This window comes from Aythya fuligula, chromosome 12, assembly GCF_009819795.1.
Source record: "Aythya fuligula isolate bAytFul2 chromosome 12, bAytFul2.pri, whole genome shotgun sequence".
In the NCBI taxonomy this organism is placed as follows: domain Eukaryota; kingdom Metazoa; phylum Chordata; class Aves; order Anseriformes; family Anatidae; genus Aythya; species Aythya fuligula.
In genome coordinates this window covers 7,524,987-7,544,137 of record NC_045570.1, presented here as the reverse complement: position 1 = coordinate 7,544,137, position 19,151 = coordinate 7,524,987, and the positions used below count along the sequence as shown (strand labels likewise).

The 19,151-nt window shown below is 38.8% G+C and overlaps 1 protein-coding gene across 1 annotated transcript; it reads right to left on the bottom strand.

Annotated features, from left to right (window-relative positions):
• Window positions 1-375: 375 nt before the first annotated feature.
• On the bottom strand, window positions 376-17,662 carry PLA2G15 (phospholipase A2 group XV). The gene is made up of 6 exons (XM_032195632.1): window positions 17,467-17,662; window positions 9,790-9,946; window positions 7,280-7,398; window positions 5,631-5,729; window positions 4,009-4,233; window positions 376-1,005 (listed from the first exon to the last, which is right to left on the bottom strand). The coding sequence occupies exons 1-6, from the start codon at window positions 17,603-17,605 to the stop codon at window positions 494-496; spliced, it is 1,251 nt and encodes a 416-aa protein (XP_032051523.1). The 5' UTR covers window positions 17,606-17,662; the 3' UTR covers window positions 376-493.
• Window positions 17,663-19,151: the final 1,489 nt, after the last annotated feature.

The window sequence follows — 19,151 nt, the reverse complement described above, 5'->3', positions numbered from 1 at the left end:
ACCTAGTAGATATGTACATTTACAAACTAAGGCAGTGGGAACTGTGGATCAGAATATGCAAGACCCTTTAGAAGGAATTTGCTGTGCTTCTCAAGTTATTAATATCCTTCCCTTGTTTCATGGGAGTCAGATTGCAATCCTTCCCAGCCCTCCTACTCCTAACCCTAAAAGGCCACACAAAGGAGAAATCATGTAGTACGTGCAAGGGGCTGCACAATCTCCAAATGAAGGTCTGTATGAATACTGGACACAATACTGGAGGCACCAAAATGCATATTTGACCAGGTTTTCAAAATATGAAAACACCATGAAGCATCATGAACATACATCAGAGACAACCATTTAGGACACCAACCAACTTCTTGAACACAACCTTAAAAAAAAAAAAACAAAATAAATAATTCAAATAACTAAATACCAAGGGATTAAAAGGCATTTCCCTTACTTAAGGGAAGGCATCACAGGTGAGGAAAATAATTGTCAACACAAGGTATCACAAATTAAAAAGCAGCTTTTTCACATAAGAGATAGTAGTATCATTTGATAGCATTTGAATGTGCTCATTTCCTGAAAGCTCAAATACCACCACTTCCTGTTTTTGCATGTCCACCCACTTTTGACATTGCAAGGCACTCTGTAAGTTTACTGTACCATCCCCATCACTGTAAATAATCTTGGGCTCTTTGTCAGGAAAGCTTTCATAATGGAAGGAATCCGGTGTTTCTACGCCAGTACCATAAAGACAGTGTATGCGCACACCAGGTGGTTTCATCTGGTAGACCAAGGGTTCAGTGTCTTGTCTCATGAGCCAGCCATCTTCAAAATTGATGTCCCTGTAGAATTTTTGGTAATCCCGAAGGGTATAGTTGGCCGTAGGTGTGGTTACAAAGACCTTATCTGGAGGCCATGTGTAGTTGTAGGGGAGCATCCAATTTGTGGAAACTGCTGATCGCTGCTGATCTCGAATCTTGAGTGAACTGATGACAGGTATTCTGTTGTTGTCACCTTAAAAAAAAAAAAAGATGTAAAATTACATTGTACATAAGACAGTGCATGATCTCATAACCAGAAGCAATTAGTACCACTCAGTGATAAATCAAAAAATATTCCCTTTGCTTACACTGAAAATTGAAGAAGTTTTTCATTTTTTGATTGTCTCAGCAATCAACTTCTGCAAACTTCCAATAACTTACAAATTTACGTACAAGTTAATGACTATGAATGACTGACAAACCAAGAGTACTGCTACCTTAAAGGTCTTAAATTATACACCCAATAAGCCTCAAAATTATTCAATTTTATCCCATTTAGGTTTAATACAGTATACTAGTGTTTGATCAAAACATTTGAAGAATAATATTTTTTTGTTGTTGACATCAAGACTAGAACAGACTGCCAAGAAAAATATATAAAGATGGATCAAATTAACATGTGATTACGTTATAACTTATATGCTTTCTTCAGATTGTAACCACTACTCATGTCTTTCTCCCCCCAAATTAAAAGCCACCTAATAAATAGTATGCATAGCAATCACTGGAATTTATTTATTTTATTTTATTTTGAAACAGTTCTGAGATCAGAGGTTTGTTTTTTTTTTTTATGGTGACTGATCTGACCTATTTTCTATCACAGTGGCTAGCACACCTCAATTCTTTTGTCAGCTGAAACTTGAATCTGATTTTTTATTATTAGGTTCAAGTAGTTACAGCATGTCGTTATTCATGTCAACAGAACCTTAAAAATCAAAATACCAAAACTGCTGTTCCTGAAACAGCACCAAAGCGTGTATTTTTCAATTCCATAAGGTGGCACTGTCGGTTCAGGAAGACAAGCTAAAGCACAGTATTTACTGCCATTTTCAGGAGGATTGCATGGAGACATTACGAGAATAATCCTGGGAAACAGATAGAAGGGAAACTCAAGAGAGCACAGCAAGAATTACAGAAGTCCTTAAATGCATTTCACATTACTGTGTGCTGTAAATACTTAGCTGTGCACACTCACCACTTAGATACCAAATGCTACATGCAGGTTTTCAGCAATAAAATCTTGAGTTACAAACCTAAAAATTAGAGAAGTCTACCAAGTTGTTTATTCTACTTGAAATAAACAAGTACAGAACCTGACACTCTGCTCCAGCCTTTTCTTTCAGAATTGCTTGTCAAATCTTACACTTTTTCCTGAAGTGCAGAAGTACTATAAGGTCAAGACCACACTTAACACCAGCAGGCACCGACATTATGGTATATAAAATATTAGGTCTAAAGACAACGTTGTCAACATTTCAAGCTGACAATCAGAAAAAAGAACAAGTGAACTTTGCATCTATGCTTGCCGTATGTAAAACAGGAAGAGCATCCTCGCTTTATTGGCAATACAATTGTTATAATAAAAATACCAATCCTGTGAAGCACTTAAATATGTAGCAGTCAGCAACACAGATCTAGAGACAGTAAATTTCCACTTGAGCGCTGCTTGCCACTTGGATAACAACCATGGATTTAATATCAAGTCCTAGCCATTAACATACTATAAACAGGAATGGGAACAGACAGAATGCATTTTTGCTTGAACAAAGCTTGCCTGATGTTTCCTCCAGGAATGCAGTACTTCTGCTAAAGCAACAATTCTTCTGCATGCCAGTATCCTGATAGTTTCAGAAACAAGCCAGACTAATGTAATCAAAACATTAACACCTGATGGTGGTGATTTTTTTTTTTTAACCTACAAATGTTTAGGAGACAGAACTAGCCTAAGAATGGGCATTCTGATGCCTCTATACTATACTATGCCTCTTAAGTTTCCTACATCTTGACTTTTCTGCTCCAAACCATGAAGTTTAATACTACAGACATACAAATTAAGAGATGATTATGTTTTAGTAAGAATCTATTCATTAGATGTATGTAGCTAGCTAATTTGGATGAGATGCATTATAATGGATAGACAAAATATGAAGCACTGAAATTTAATTCAAAGGGAATCCGAGACTGAAATTGCATAGTCTTTTCAAATTTTATGAAGGTATTCTTAACATTGCTCACTTTCTGCCCTTTCTATAGCATACAAGCTTGTCAGACAAAGCCTGTGGAAAGAAGGAAGTCAATTTATTTTTATCGTATCTTACAGTGCCACTGCAATAGAGTAAACAATGTACAACTCAATACAAACATCTGATTTAATATATCTATACATATATATTTTAAATAACTGAGTTGTGCATTCCGGTTCAGAATCAAATTCCTTTGCTAAGCAAAGCATTCTTTTGATTTGTCCATGCATGGCTGGCAGTTGCTTTGTGCTCTGCATTTTGATGAAGCCCATTTCTGACGTCAGCTTTGTTTGGGAAGCAACCAATAACCAAAGCTAGCCAAACAAAAGCAAAGAAACAGCAGGACAGAAACACTACAAATTAAATGCTAAAAACACAATAACGTTGTTTTGCTGTGAAATAGTAATGGTGTAACATGACGTGGTAACTGAGCTTTCTCTCAGTTGTTTGCAGTTGCATAGTGAAAGACTTTTTTTTTTTTAAACCAAGCTATAACTTCAGCAGGCATCTGTGCTCTGGGCACCACACCACTTCATTGCATGTACCAGTTCCCCTTCATGTTCATATCAAGCAGCTGTATGATATTTAATCAAAGGCAACTACTGAATGCTCTAGAGTCCATGTTGGCTTAGCAATACTGGACAGAGAACAGGCAGGCTGCAGGCAGAAGTGACAGAAATAAGAGGCAGCAGGTCAAACAGCAGCTGTTTGTATCATCTGCTAAAAAGTTAAGAGGGGATGCAGCTCCTAATTAAGGGATGTAAAAACTTGGTCTATTCCCATGAATGGAAAGATAGTCTGGCCACATGACTTGAGACATCAACTTGCCACCACTTACAAAAAATATTTTAACTTCATAGTACCTTCTACATTCATCCTCTGGTCTTACAGTAAACCATTTAGTGTATTTCATGCTACTTATGAAATGCACTGCAAACCTTCAAATTACCTACCTGAAGCCAGCACACGGAGAGTTTTAGCCACTCCTCCCCAGGGAGCACCTAACGACACGTAGTCCTTTATGTACTTGTCTTTCCATTCCTGAGTCTGATGGTTTAGGAAGTACAGGGTGTACATGTTACCCATACTGTGGGCAATTAAAACAACAGGACTTCCATACTGCTCATACAATAACTCTATCATCTTGCGAAGGGCCACAAAATAGTCTCCATTCTCATCTAAATGAGAAACACACAGGTCACACAGTTATAATCACTAATTGTCGCTGCCATCTTTCAACACAATTATTTAAAAGGTAATATTTTGAAGCAAATCAAAACCAGTGCATCTTTACATCAGTATTTTATGAAAGGCTGATGTTTTAGGACTGTTTCATAGAAGTAGGAAGAAACTAATATATTTTAGAACATTACTCCATTTTTTCCTACCTTTAAAATAAATTTAAGATGAGATTTTCTGGGAAATATCCCATGCTGATGGAATGCTAATTTTCCTCCCACAAAAAATCAATAGTGGAATTCATTTGGAGTCTAAAATAATTGTGCTAATGCAGAGTTTTGGAAAAAAAATCTGAACTTCCTATGAATTATATTTTTTTTCTTCCCCAAAAATGTAACAGTTTTGTAGGTCCAGGAAGATTCATCATTTTGTGAAAGTACAAATAAGGGTCAGTCTTTTAAAGTACGCATGAACCTTTTAACAACACATCTTCTATAAGCAAAGTTATCCCTAAATAAGAGTCTTTGCAGATTCCTGCTGGCACAGTATACTTCATTTCTATTAGATGTAATTAAATGAGCTTTAAAATGAAGAGGGGGAAAGAAAAAAAATAATCAATAATACCTTTCTATAACCCTGTAATAAGATACCAATTCTATGTGTCAACTGCAACAGAAATTTAAAGCGGTCACATCAGAAACAAAAGTCATCGTTATTGATTTTCCTTCAGGCAGTATTCCTGGATGCCAGGGTTACATGCTTCAGTTTTGTGGGCCAAAGCGAACTTGATACTAGAATATTAGTATTAATAAAACATATATACTATTTCTTCAATATGCTTCACAAGCTATGAAGAATCTACAAACCACTTGTGCTAATGAGGAATAGAATAAGATGAAAAGTACTATGTTCTAACACTTACATAAAAACAAACTTAAAAATCGTAGGCAGCACCTCTCATTGTTCAGTTTTAAGGACACTAAATACAATTTATTCCTCAGGATATAGTTCAGGCAGTTCTGCTAGACTTGGTGTGACACCAGAATCAGCAAAGTGATACCCTTAGCAAAGTTCTTTCTGAAGACTGATAATGTAGAGTTTGGAAATTCCATTATTAATGCACCATGGGGAGGGGTGGTTTTGTGGAATTTGGTGGGTTTTGGTTGTTTTTTTTTTTTTTTTTTTTTTTTTAGGCAAATCTTAAGTAGCAAATCATTTAGAGAAAAAAAAAAAAGACCATACCACAGAGCTTTCAGAGTCTAGGGATACCAAGGCCCTAAGAACTAGTTAAAAAGAAGGTTTTAAGTATAATACTATAACTAGGATGAGGGGACAGGACCCAAAACTCTTTGCTTGCTTGGAGAGTCAAGAAAGTTTGTTCAAACAAGAAATTTACTTGGTGCCTTTCGCCAGTCATAAGGTGCTCCTCTTACATCTTCATCACGTGTGTAGCCCCAGTCTACTAAACTCTGCACCAGCATATAGAAGTAGCTGCCTGTAGACATAAAATCAGAGAAATATAACAGTGAAGAGATCAGCATTAGAAGCAGCCATCATACAATTACAATGTGAGTTCTGGATGCATTGCCTACAACTCTATAGACTGATAGACATTAAAACCCTAACTTTAATCAATCTGACAATCTAAAAAGCTGCATATTAAGCAAAATGAGTTATGCTTACTGTCCCCCAAAAGAAAAACTACTCTTCCTAAAAAATTCTTCCTAGTTGGCCACAGCAAAAGATGTCATACACAGCAGGGACAACTTTTCCCTCAGCATAACTGGCCCTTGAACTGTTTAAAAGGGAAATTACTACATTACAGTCCTATCTTATGTTGATTGCAGATGGACTTCAGTTATGGCATATAATACATTCATAAATGTTGGCAAATTCTGTATCAATTATTAGAAACAAAAAGCTCACAGCATACCCCAGGGCAAAACTAGAAACTACCCAAAGTTATTTTCCTATCCATCAGTTAGCAGACTGAGACAGAACGTAAAGCTTCAAAAGCAAAGAAGGGAAACACTCGCAGACTGACTGCAAGTATCTGTGTTAAGATGTTATGTATTACAGGTTTTGAAACATAGGATGCAAGTATTACCACAATTAAGGGCACCTAGTAACACTTTAGGAAGTGAAATGTCAAAACATCCTGTTGAATATCACAGCCATATTTACATTTTGAGCAATGCCTCAATCCTTAGTCTTGAATGCTTGAATGTCCCTGAAACAGACAGAGGCAGTTTTAAATATGGCCCTGTTCTAGTTATAACGGTTTATGAAGTGAAGATCACCAAGCACAGTAGTGCCCTTTTGGAGGCAGCTCACTATGGAAAAGAAAAAGAAATGCATGCAATTTAACAGGGACCATTCTACACTGAAGCTCAGTACATTACTGGCTATTAAATTACTTAAGCCATTAGCCACAGCTAACAACTTCTCACATAAGGTTACCAGTATTTTCTGAAAGACTCCTGGGGGAAAAAAAAAAAAAAAAAAAAGAAACTGCAACCAAACACAGTAATGCAGCAATCTTTTGCAGCATGACTTTACTTATTCTGGCACTAACAAGAGACAGGGAGCTGCAAAGTGATCCCACGTCCCCCAAGTCCATTACCTCATTCTCGATACAAGAACACTATACTCAAAACCAAGCTGAAGAAGTGTTTATTTTGTATTTTGCTTGCTTGTCAAGCTTCACTCCCAAAATTTTCTAATCAATCCATCTCATTTTCTAAAAGTGTCTTCAAGATGCCTACTCAAGTTTTATCCAGAGATCTTCAATCTGGCACAAGACTAAATAAGTTTTCTTGTCTCAACCCATCAGGCCAAACAGTGGACAAAAAGGTATACAATAAAAACGTTGAAAAGCCAAGTGAACCATGTACTACTCTACTACCAAAAAAAAAAGATATTAAAAAAAAAGATTTCTACCTGTAAATAGAACTCAATTTGAAGTCAAATTTCAGTGGTTCGTTATATAAAGACATACTAGAAATCCTACAAGTGACAAAGCATTTCAAATATGCTTCTACATACCAACACTCCTTTTACTTGGGTCAAGAAATTCCAAAGAAAATGTCTGCCCAAAGCCTGGGACTCTGATATCCACTCCATCTGGTGGTTCCGTTATCTTACTCGTTCTGTTATATACCAGCCTGGAAGAAAAAAAAAAACAGAAACATGAAGCATGTCATATTACCACATGACAGCTCTCAGCTACGTTAGGTCTTTCACTGAGTGCAGTAACAAGAACTTTAAGTGCTATTACCCAGAAGGGAAAAAAAAAAAAAAAAAAACACAGGCAAACATAAGAGTACTCTAATGGCTAAGTGGTTTTACAATGTAAACAATTATTCTAATTAGTTTTTAGTTTTAGATTCAGCATATAAGGCATATCTTGGAATCTCTTTTAATCTTGGAATACAGAATTATGCCTAGACTTCTATTTCAGAACAACATAAGCTTCTTAGTATAGTTCTACACCATTTCACCTTGCATCAAGCCACAAAATGGAGAAAATTTGTCAAGAATGTAAGAACAAAAGGTGTGGCAGTAGAAGATAAAATACCTTTAAAAAAAAAAAAAAAACAGATAACAAGAATTCCCCTAGTTAAAAATAATTCATTGTGTTTGATTACCAGCAAAAGGAAGCATTTGCTATTTTTTTTTGACTAATAACAATTGATACCTCAGGTAACACGTGTAGGCATGAAGTGGTTTTTAGATAATTCCCCCTTCCCAGGCTACAGAATGTAAAGCATCAAATTTAAAACTTCACATTGATTTTCCAGTGGCGCACAAAAATTGAAATTCTGCAATCACTGTTCTTGTTTTTCCCCTTTGTTGCTTTGTGTGGTAGATCTGTTTAGTCTTTCAAAAGAAAGTGCTAAGCTGCTACTAATTAGCTATGCAGAATCAATTTTCTATATACAAGTAACACAATGAAAGCTAGTTAGGAAAGATACAAAGTGTTATTTTTGACAGAAGGAACATTGAGTTTAGAAAGATTTTTAAATCAAAGTTTTCAGCTAAGAAACCAAGTGACTTATCCCTCTGGCATTCTATTTACATTATAGAATATATTTGGGTCCATATGTTTATAGTACTCACAAAGCTACAGGCAGAGATTTGCTGGAGACATAACATTACTTGGAAGAGGCTAAGATCAAAAATTACTCTGAGGCCACACAAAGTTCAAAATGGAAAGTGAGTGACAGATTATTTTTAAGATGTCACAGCACAATGGCAAGATGCCCTTCCTCCCATTCTTGCAAATGGATTTCAAAACAGAAGATAAAAACAGCCTTTATGTCAATTTCTGCTCTGCATCTTTAAAAAATTTACGTCCTTTTATGTCAAAGTTAATACTGCAATGCACACAACCTGGGACCTCCAGCAAGTACTCTAGCTTATCAGTTTTAGTACACTCCAAACAAATGCAGTCATGCTTTGGCTCCTGAATTCCTAATTGCAACTTAAAGTGCTGATACACATTCACATGGTGTTGCATTCTTGAATGCATTCATACACTACTCTTGGAAGCCTTTACATTTTTCATACTCCTCTTTCCTTGAATACTCAGTGTTACCACCCATAAAACCATAGAAAAGACACAGGGGATTCTGCCTAACCAAGAGAAGCAAAAAATATTGAGGAGGCACTGCAAAGCTGTCTTTCCATAGCATACGAAGTTGCAGTAATTTCATTATGGAGAAAGATTTAATCTCTAGTTACAATACTGTGATTTTTCATCATCCCAAGAAGGAAAAAGGGATTTTGGATTTCAGTCCCATGTCAGGGCCTTTCACATGCAATGAGTTTCTGTCAAATCCATAACTTATAGTTACAGTGATCAACTCTATAAAGCTATGTTAAAGTTATACTGCCAACAAGCTCAATACATTCATGTAAGAGAAACATGCCAATATAGTATTTTTTAATTGCACAAGATAAATATTTCTTTTCCTTACAGATATTTATGATTTTTACATGAACATTAATGAAGCAATAAATGATAAAATATCCCATAAACTTTAAGTATTGACAATTAGTAGAGCCAAAGTAATTCTGGTAAAACTTCCAGACTGCACTTGAAGGATCCCAGGCACCTCAGCTGCCCACAAAACTGCTCTGACGACATACTGCCAGGAAAAGTGCAAGCTCACGTTCCTATCTTGCCTCTCTCAGCTGCCCAATGAACCTCCTCCCCACTTACTCATCAAAACTTAAGTAACTCATCAAAACAGCAGCAAATGTTCTGCTTTAGATAAGCCTACAGAAGCCTGGTAAGTGCCCAAGCCAACATGTGGTAACTGGTAGTACAGGGAGGTGGCAGAAACTAAGAATCTCATTTTCTTCAGAGATGATGAGCTACTGCACATGCAACAGAGCCACATCCTGCAGTTCAGCCTGTTACTCTGCCTAGCAGAAATCCAAGTCATTTCTCTCATTGAATCAATGAAAGAAACTTAAGGTGGCAGTTCTGTACAAAGCAGATCAGCTTAGGGAAAGGGGATAACTGCAAAGAGCAACATATCTGGCCTTACCTGATATTATCAATCCAGCAGTCAATGATGACAGGCAGGAGCAATTCTAAATTCAGCCAGAGTGTAAAATAGCTGTCCGTCTTCTTAGAGCAGAGATAGTGCACTACTGATGGCTTATCTAATTTTGCCTCCAGCTGATTACCTAAGTCCCCCGGAACTGAAAGATATAAGGAGACAGTAAAATGAAAGGGTATAACATTTTTGGTTTTAACATTGTAATGCTGCAGTCCTCACATCCAGTGTCACTGCATTCAGATGTAACAGTTATGTAATTATTTTTATTCAGTTAAAGGAAGCATTGCATACATATTTCCCACAGAAGAAATTTAGTTTCTCACACACAAAAAAAAAAGCATGAAAACATGAGCTGGGGAGCCACCATGTACAATAACTCTGGATGAATAGTTCCTAACTTCAAAGAACAGACAGTATAGGAACAGGTTAGCTTAAGCCACAGGTATGAAAAACACATTATCTCAGACACTGCCAGAATTATCCATGTTTAAAAATGAAAACTGAGTCAGGATTTTTTTTCCTGCAGGTAATACAATTGAACATCTTTCTGTTCTTCCCTAACAAGTTGTCTGCAAACTGAATTTGACACAAAAGCGAAAGTAAAACTTAAATGGAATTATCACCTCCTACAGCACTTCTATTACACTAAATTTAGTTGGCTACTGTGCTAATCCAAATGTGTAGTTACATGTTGTTATGAGTCAGGTTTGGATGCCACAGTTTTGGTCTTTTTAAGTGTTTCGATACACTACTGATGTAAGGGAGGAATACTTGGAGGGAAGGATCTTATATTTGCACCTTCTCCAAAGTTCACTATTCTTAATTTAGCATATGCTAAATGCCCATACTCCTTTATTTTAAACACAAAATAAAGACAGTTCTAATTTTGAAGTAAGAATTTCCTAAGCTTAAAAGTACTGCTGAAAATTTCAGCAACCAGTACCCAGAGATAAACTTATATTTTATGATAAATCCGCCCCCCACCCCCCACCCCTCCGACTGGGAAGGGGAAAATACTGCATTAACTGAAAAGCTGGGTACTTCTTACAATTTTTTCCACCTTTTCAGCTCCTTTCTAGCTCCTTTCTTCCCCTCTCCCACCTGCCCACTGCCTCCCACCCCTCCCCCAACATGTACCTTTTGTGGGTTTACACAGCTGGATCCTATTTACATGTCAATATTTCATTTTGACGATTTATATGCAGGTCTATCCATACAGTTGCTCTCCCTCCTCTCTCCCCTTTAGTAAGGAATTTTATCAAAAACAATTAAGGCTTACAGAATGCTGATATTTAGCCAGGGCTTTGTATCTCTTAGGGGAACATTCAGTTTAGCTAGAAAGCAAGATATGGTTTCAATGACATTTACTGCAAAACTGAAAAAGAATGGAACTTCAGGTTAAGTACAGACGGTGACAACCACACTCTTCCTACCTTCAGCCACCACAGGTTGTGGCCCACCAAAATATATACATCAGGATTTCTTTATTGCCTGCCCCCGCTTTCTCATTAGGTGTTTCACATCTTTATTTCTGTACTCTTAAGTGAAACGTTAAAAGATCCAGTAGCTGACTACAGTTATATTTAGGTCATATTTCAAGGACACTGATTTACTGGAAAGCATAATAAGGAAGATTGTAGCATTGCATCACACCCTAGAAAAAGTTTACTGCAGTTCAGTCTTGTAACCTCACAAAACACTGTCTAGTTATTACTTATAGAAGTATAAGGCAACAGCCAGTTCAACAATCTCGTGCCTGTTCTGGCTGCTGTATCAGTGCTCTCAATTACAAACAGAACGGAATGTAGTTCTATTTATAATCAAACGTTCATGGCTGGCCAGTTTCAGCAGCAGACCTGCCAAGGACAAAACAGGTTGATTTTGTGTTCAGTTCTGAAGCAAAACAAAGTACACGAGTCACATTCTGTTCTATCCTGGAACCTCCTTTCCTTTAGTAAAAAAAAAAGTTCTTCCAGCAAAGATACCTTTCAAAAGCTTAGGCAAACACCTGGAATGTTATTTAGAGTTTTAAGAACTTTTCCAAACAGCACTTAAATAGTCATAAGTGCACCCATTTGGAGTAGGAAGACTCACAACTCCAAAGATTAAAATAGAGATACATTTACAAACAAGAATACTGAAAGCAGTAAACTGCATAAAGTCTCCCTTGGAGTTACCAGAGTGCTTTTAGATTAACTGCAAGTTTAATTTGGTTAGAATGTTTTATCCTCAAGCTTCTTGATGAAACAGGCTGTGCTCCTGTGTCCACCACAAAGATGAGAATCATTACATACTGGTTTTTGCTCACAAGATGACAGAGAACAGATGAGTTAACAGACATGGTAATTTTATGTAATCCTAAACAAAAGATAACGGACATGTTCTACCTGTGCCAGGCTACAGTACTACAGCTGAAGTATCACACGAAGGTATGATGTCTGTTTGTTTATAAAGCAGGTATTAACACAGTCTCCTTTCAGGTTTACGCTTTCATATTGTCGATCTGCTAATCACTACATTCACAACTGGTGTTTTGTTTTCAAAAGTATATCCTGCAAGCTAAAAAGGGTTTGTAGTAAAGCTATGGGGAACAAAAGGCAAATTCTGACTTTCCAAATTACAAAGAGAAGTGTATAATACCTTCAGTCTTCACCCCACACAATTTAACAGTGTTAATGATTTACAGTTGGCTGGAAAACCACTTCATGACTTTTTGATAAGTAACAGGTTAGAAAGCTCACACAAGGCGAATTCTGTAGGATAAGGACATACCTTTCTGATTTTTCTGAAATGGAATTTGAAAGCAGTCAGAGGAAAGAAAAAAAAAATCCCCTTTGCTTTCAGATCATACACAGAAAATACCTGTGGGCAGAATAAGTATTTTTTTTGTCATCATCCTCGTACCTACCAATAAGTAGCATTTCCAGGCCTTTTTGCTAGAATTATTGCTGACTGTTCTTACTTTTTAAGGCCCACAGACCGACTCCATAAATTTATAAGATAACTGGCAAGTGAAGTCCTGCAAAATACGTTGGCACTAGTTAAAACTGAGCATTCAGAAAAAGATCTCAAGCAGTACCATTGCTTCCCTAATTTGCAGGTGTTAACTAATAAACTGCAACACTTGGAAACAAACAGGGATTTCACATTGGGCAGAAAAAAAGTTTCCATTAGGTTTGATGATCTGTAAGTTCTAGCATTACTCTCACTTTTCGCAAAGGCTATAATCCCAACAGAACTCATTCTAATACATTTATGAATCTAATTAACTTCCAATGTTATGATATCCTTCATTGATTTTTGCCTCAACTTCCTTGAGGAAACTAGTAGATCTCCTTCTGTGATGTGTATTTGTTTAAGTTTTATGGAAAGCACATTCACAAATATGAGAGCTTAAGAGGATACAACTTCTCCAAATCTAAGAATTCTAACAACCACCTTAGGATACATTGATACTCCTGTTATAACACTGTTGAAGAGTTAGTGCTGATTGACTTCCCAGTAGAAGACAATAAGTAAATTGCACTCTGGAAAGTGACTTGCCTCAGTACCCCTCAGGAAACAGAACAGTCAACAAAACCATAAAGAAAAGGAATAATCCTTTATGATTTTAAGTTTCCTTGATACTTCCTTTTCCCCAAATTTTCCAATCTGGTAACTAGAAAATTTGAAAAATTTGAGAAGTCAGCTTTGAACAAAGAGGCTATCAGCTGGTACTTTTTTTTTTTTTTTTTACTGCATTTATCTAAGTGGATATGCCTTTGGATAAATACCAGAACTTTCTTACTAGCTAATATTTCCACAAATAACTGAGAAGTTTTTAGTTCCAGAAATTAGCCTTCCTTCAAAACAAGTTATCTGGAAAATTCATTTGAAACTGACTGCAGTTCTCTAGGGAGAATGCCTCAAAGTTGCTTATAGACTCAGTGATAGACTTCCACAAAAAAAAAAGGCTTCTGTTTAAAATTAGGAACAAGAAAGCAAACAAGATCTCACATGATACTTCTAGATACCTCAGATCACATGAGGCATGAACAGTTAAATCACTCTTGACATTAGGCAGCTGACCATACAAACACACGCCCCTTAATTAGCAGTCAGCAGAAATTCAGACAAACCTCTTTTGCATGTAAATCAATTATTAACGAACTTCATTTAGGCATCTTTCTAGAAAACTTTAGCCAAGTACCTAACAAATTGTTTGCAGAGGGTATCAGAACATTGATATAGTAATTGTGTTGAGTCAGCTGTAAAAGGTAAAGAGTTCAGTGAATCCACTGCTGATCTTATAAGGACAGGTTATCGACCCCAAAATTGATAAGGCATAGTACATAGTGACTGTGGATGGACTATGTGAGAAAATGAGGTGGGAAGAACAGTAATAAAGAAAAAAGGAATGTCTTACTAGAAGACAAGTGGGTTGAATACATAACCCAGCTGATAAAAGAGCGCAAGATTATTATAATTGTGTGTGAACATGAAGCAGGTATCTAGAAACATTGGCACAGAATAAATTATTATTTTCAGAGATCGATATTGTCAATACAGCAAAGGTATTAAGTAGGCTGTCCTCATTGTTACAGGAAATTTTTGTGGATGAATATATCAGCCTGGCTGAATAGGAACACTTGGGAAAAAGAAAAAAGAATTCAGTAGCATAAGTAGATCTCTCTTCCCCCAAAACACTTGAGGGAGTAACTCCAAGACAGTCGTCTTAGATTTTAGCAAACATTGTCTTTGATATCACACTTTCAGGCAGGGCTTGGGAAGTAAAGTTTTGAGTTTTGACTTTTACCTTATTCTTCCCTGGTTTCACTACAATATGAATACACTTTGGTGTGTTATTTTAAATCTCAGGGAAAGCTGAGCCAATTGCATTGGAGATTTTTTGCAATCAATTACTACCAACATCAGTTTGGTTCCTAGTCTTACTTCTTTCATATGTACAAACATGATCTTAAGAAATATTTCATGTTCAGACAATAACTCCTGCTACCAAGACACCATTTGATGCTGGACAGACCAGCTATAGAAAACATCTTAATCTAAACAGAGCATTGCCACTCTCCGCATTCCTTGTGCCAGCTCCTTCATTAAGGCAATTCAGCTACAAAAATTACTCATTTCTTCCTCAGCAGGTTAGTGTTCTCCTGCTTTAGCAGACAAATGACTCTACAAAGTGGCCAATACATTGGCACAATAAAAGCAGAAAGAGCACTTATGAACTATTAGATTGGCTTGGCTGTTTCTCAGACCCACACTTAGGCCAGTTAGGTAGCTCCACGAATCTGAGATCTGTCATCAACGCATAAAGAAAATCTCAGCAGCCATCTGAGGGTATCTACAAGGTTGTATCCAAGCAGCTAATCTGTTTGAAGATTTGAGAGACTTCCTGAAGAGTTATTTGCTATTTTCTGGGGAGCAGAATGACATTACCCACATAAAAGCAATGTCCCATATTTGCAGACTACTGCTCTGCTTCCTTCTCCATTACTTGAGTAAGCACAAGCTGCAACAGCAAGTTTGGTCATTACAGGAAAGTTTTGAAAACAAGTTACACTGGGTCTTATGACCACCACTGGTCTAAAACATTTATGAAACGATCATTATGTTAACAACCTTCCTTTAAACGCATTCCTTCAGACCAGATGGCCAACTCGCCATGAACAGAATAAGACTAAACTTCAAACTCCTTTTTCTGCTTAGAGGACTTTAAAAAAAATAAATAAAAACAGACCAAGAGCAAACGTGCAGATCATGACACCACACTTACTACAAAATACAAATATGTTCAAAATTGAAGGCATGTGAAGAATTGAAGGTCTAGATACCAGCCTGATAAATCAGAAGAATCATCTTATAGAGACTCCAAAACCACCCCGGGCTTGTACAACCCATTTAACGCAGTCTGCATACACCTTAGTCTCCTGCATTTGTGATTCCAGGGCAATGCATGTTTTTTGTTCCACCCTTCTTTCTCCCAAACACCTCTGCTAAGCCAGCACTTAGAATGCCTCCCTAAATGACTGTCCTAAATCTTCCTACCATCCTCATGGCAGTAATTCCTAAAAAGCTTATCTTAACATGTCACATACGCAAGAAGGGTGAAGAAAAGGTCATGAAAAGTTAACTAGAATCAGGATGGCAACATTTCATACGGGGCCAGCGAGTGACCGACAGTCACTCCTTCCTCTCCTCCTTTATTTGCTTGACCTTCACTTGCCATGTCATGTCTAATTGAAGCTAAGCTCTTGGTGCAGGTGTTTTCACAAGGACGTTGATTTATACGCATCAAAAACCCCATGGTATTTTGCAAACATAAGTTACAGCAAGTGACTGCCTAAGAGCACCTACCTTCCCAAATGTACCAACAAGCCTGAAAACTTACGTTAACACCAACTGAATCTTCATTTTCTGGACAGATAAGGACTGGACAGCAGAAAAGAGTAAATTTTAGAACAGACGCTAGAATAGTAAAAGATACAAGTTCTATAATGTTTGATAAAAATTAACAGCAAGAAAATCTGCACTCACTGATAAGTCCATGGTCAGCCACACATAGTTTACCCAGAGTTTCTCTTATGAAGAGAAAAATAGGTCAACCATTTTTTATTTTTTATTTTTTTTAAAACATTCTTAGGTAATGTATACGCATATGATAGATCCATCAGCTAGAACTTGACACTACTATGTTCAGTATCCCTTATCCCAATCACTTTTAAATCTTCCTTGATTCCTTCATACCTAGAGTTGAATATTGGGCAACTAAAACTGTTCTCTTCATCAGGAAGAAGCTTGCACTGAAGTGCCAAAGCTTATTGCTGAAACCCAGTGTTACAGAGTGGAGAGACAGCATAAAAGATTGCTCCTAGCCTTCAGGGACAGCAGTCAGAGGACTTGTGTTCAGATTTCAACTCCAGACTCTTATGAAATCCTTTTGCTGCTTCTTCTTACGGCAAATCTGCTTGCAAATCTGCATCCTCTCAGTTAGCTCAGCCACCTGTGAAGATCTGTGAATTTGTACGTGATGCTTGGCAGATAAACAATGCCTTCTGAAGAAGTTCTTGTTCAGCATTTACCCTTTTCCATTGGAAATTTGTAACAGTAGTTAAAAAAAAAAATCAACAGAACCTAAGCTATTGTATGTAAATAGAGCTTAAACCAAACAGGATGTCTCTGTCTCTCAATGTTTAACCATTTTCTTCTCCTCCTTATCATCATCAGACCATCCGCTTACAGGACTGACTACTGACATTAATATCACCACATGCACCTGATCAGTGGGGATGCTTAGGAACTACACTATCAGTAGGCAAATTACTCTAACGTTTACTCACAATTCTTACCAATGGACACAGAGGGCGGCTAAAGTAATTACTCCAGACTCACAAGAAGGCTTTCTACGTATCTGTTAGTAACGACTTGGCACCCCCAGGCCAGCACTCCACACCAGTCTCTGTACCACCAGATGCAACACGGCTGCCCCCAGCCCCACCTCTCGCTCCTGTCAAACCCCGAGGGGAGCCAGGGGCACAAAGCAGCCCCCCAGGAGCCAGCGGCCGGGCGGAGAGCATCATAGGGCCGGGCCCCAGCCCCGGTTCACGGCGAGGACCCCAAAACCCCCCCCCCACCACCCCTCAGGGGACCCAGCCCGGCTCTTACCCAGCACCACGGGCGGCCCCACGGGCCGGCGGCTCGGCAGGCAGCCGCCACCGGGGCAGAGCAGCAGCAGGAGGAGGATGCTGAGGGCAGAGCTCCCTCCCGGGCGCGGGAGGAGCCTAGCGCCGGCCGGCGGCACCATTACCCCAGCGCATAACCCCGCGGCCGGGAGCCGGCGGCGCCCCGTCCCCCTCCCGGTCCCGTCCCGTCCCTCTCGCCCAGCGGGGCCGCCCGGGCTGAAAAGGGCTCGCTCCGCCCCGGCCCGGCCCCGGCACGGTGCCCGCCCCCGCGAGGAGTCACCAGCCGAGCGCGGAGAGCCCGAGCGCGGATTGCCGAGCTCCTCCTTTCCCCCTCCCCGGGCTCCGGTGGCGGCTCCCGGCCGTCGCCTCAGCCGCGCCGTGGGGAGGGGAGCGCCTCACGCGGCTGCAGCCACGGTCGTGAGATCGTGACGGGGCCCGAAGCCGAAGTAAGGGGTGTTTGCGTGTAAAACTAGGGCGGAAAGGCAGGTAGCGCATGAGGGGTGAGGTCTGGGTGGGTTAGGGAGAATCGCACCGTCCTACAGCTGTGAATTTTCGTATTACAAATTCGCAAACACATCCAGTATCAAAGGTTACAGGCGATGCCGTACTTCATGTTACTCAGGTGTACTGACGAGTGTGACAGCTGGTTGGTACACAGTATCATTAAGGCCGGGTGTTTGGCAATATTCAAAAAAAAAAAAAAAAATTATATCTTTATCCCCGTAACAAGAACAGGTAGACGTGTAATGACAAGATTTTAAATCCCAAAGGGACATGAGCCTTCATGCTTTGGCAATGCTGGTTACTAGAAGTTGTTTGCTCAGCCTGCAGTGTGGTGGGGAGTTGCAGAGGGGCCAAGGAAAGGTATCCATAGAGGCATGAACTACAAGGGGGAAGATAAAATGGTGCTTGGAACCGGTGTAATCCCATCTCGTGACTAGCCATGATCACGTCAATGGGCAAAGCAAGGCTTCCTTGGTTCACTTCTGCATCCAGTCCTACTGAGAACATACACTGAGGCAGGTGTTACTGCTTCATGCTCAGCGTAACACTATTTCTGATGGGGTTATTTTGCAACAAGGGTACCTTTCTATCTGCTTTAGAGCTTCCTACGTCCTTTGGCGTGCCTGCGAATTTGCAGAAATATGCCTGCCTTGAATGGGTTACACACCAGCACAAACAGTATCTCAACATCAGAGTGAGATGCTAAAAGGAGAAAACTACTTTTCATTAATTTACGTGTTTCAACCAGCTATGTATACACCATAAGATATAAAAATGTAGCTGTTATTGCCTCACTGACTTCCTTATTCAAGATTTGTAGTTCTGCAGAATGGCACATCAAAAATATTTACACATGAAAGCAGAATCTGGAAAAACAGGCACACAACCTGTTGACTGGAATTCAGAAAAATGTGAGGGGGATGTTGTGGCATTAATGTGGAAGGGGGAGGATATATCCTTCTGAAATTAGAAGAAGAAAATGCGACAAAGCACTCAAGGAAGACAACACTAAGTCTAAATCTAGGATTGTCTTTCTCCAGGCAGGTGCCACACCTGTTATATTTACACTAAGTGGAAAGGTGACAACATCCAGCAAAACCAAAGGCCTGCCTCCGTCCCAAAGACAGGTGCTTAGTCACCACACAAGTGTTGACTTGAAATGAC

Excerpts from the sequence above, each read along its gene's own strand:
- PLA2G15 (XM_032195632.1), bottom strand. The coding sequence starts at position 17,605 with ATGGTGCCGCCGGCCGGCGCTAGGCTCCTCCCGCGCCCGGGAGGGAGC. Across the intron at positions 7,399-9,789 it reads TGCTGGATTGATAATATCAG|GCTGGTATATAACAGAACGA; the intron begins GTAAGGCCAGAT and ends TTTTTCTTCCAG. Across the intron at positions 1,006-4,008 it reads TCTCCGTGTGCTGGCTTCAG|GTGACAACAACAGAATACCT; the intron begins GTAGGTAATTTG and ends TTTTTTTTTAAG.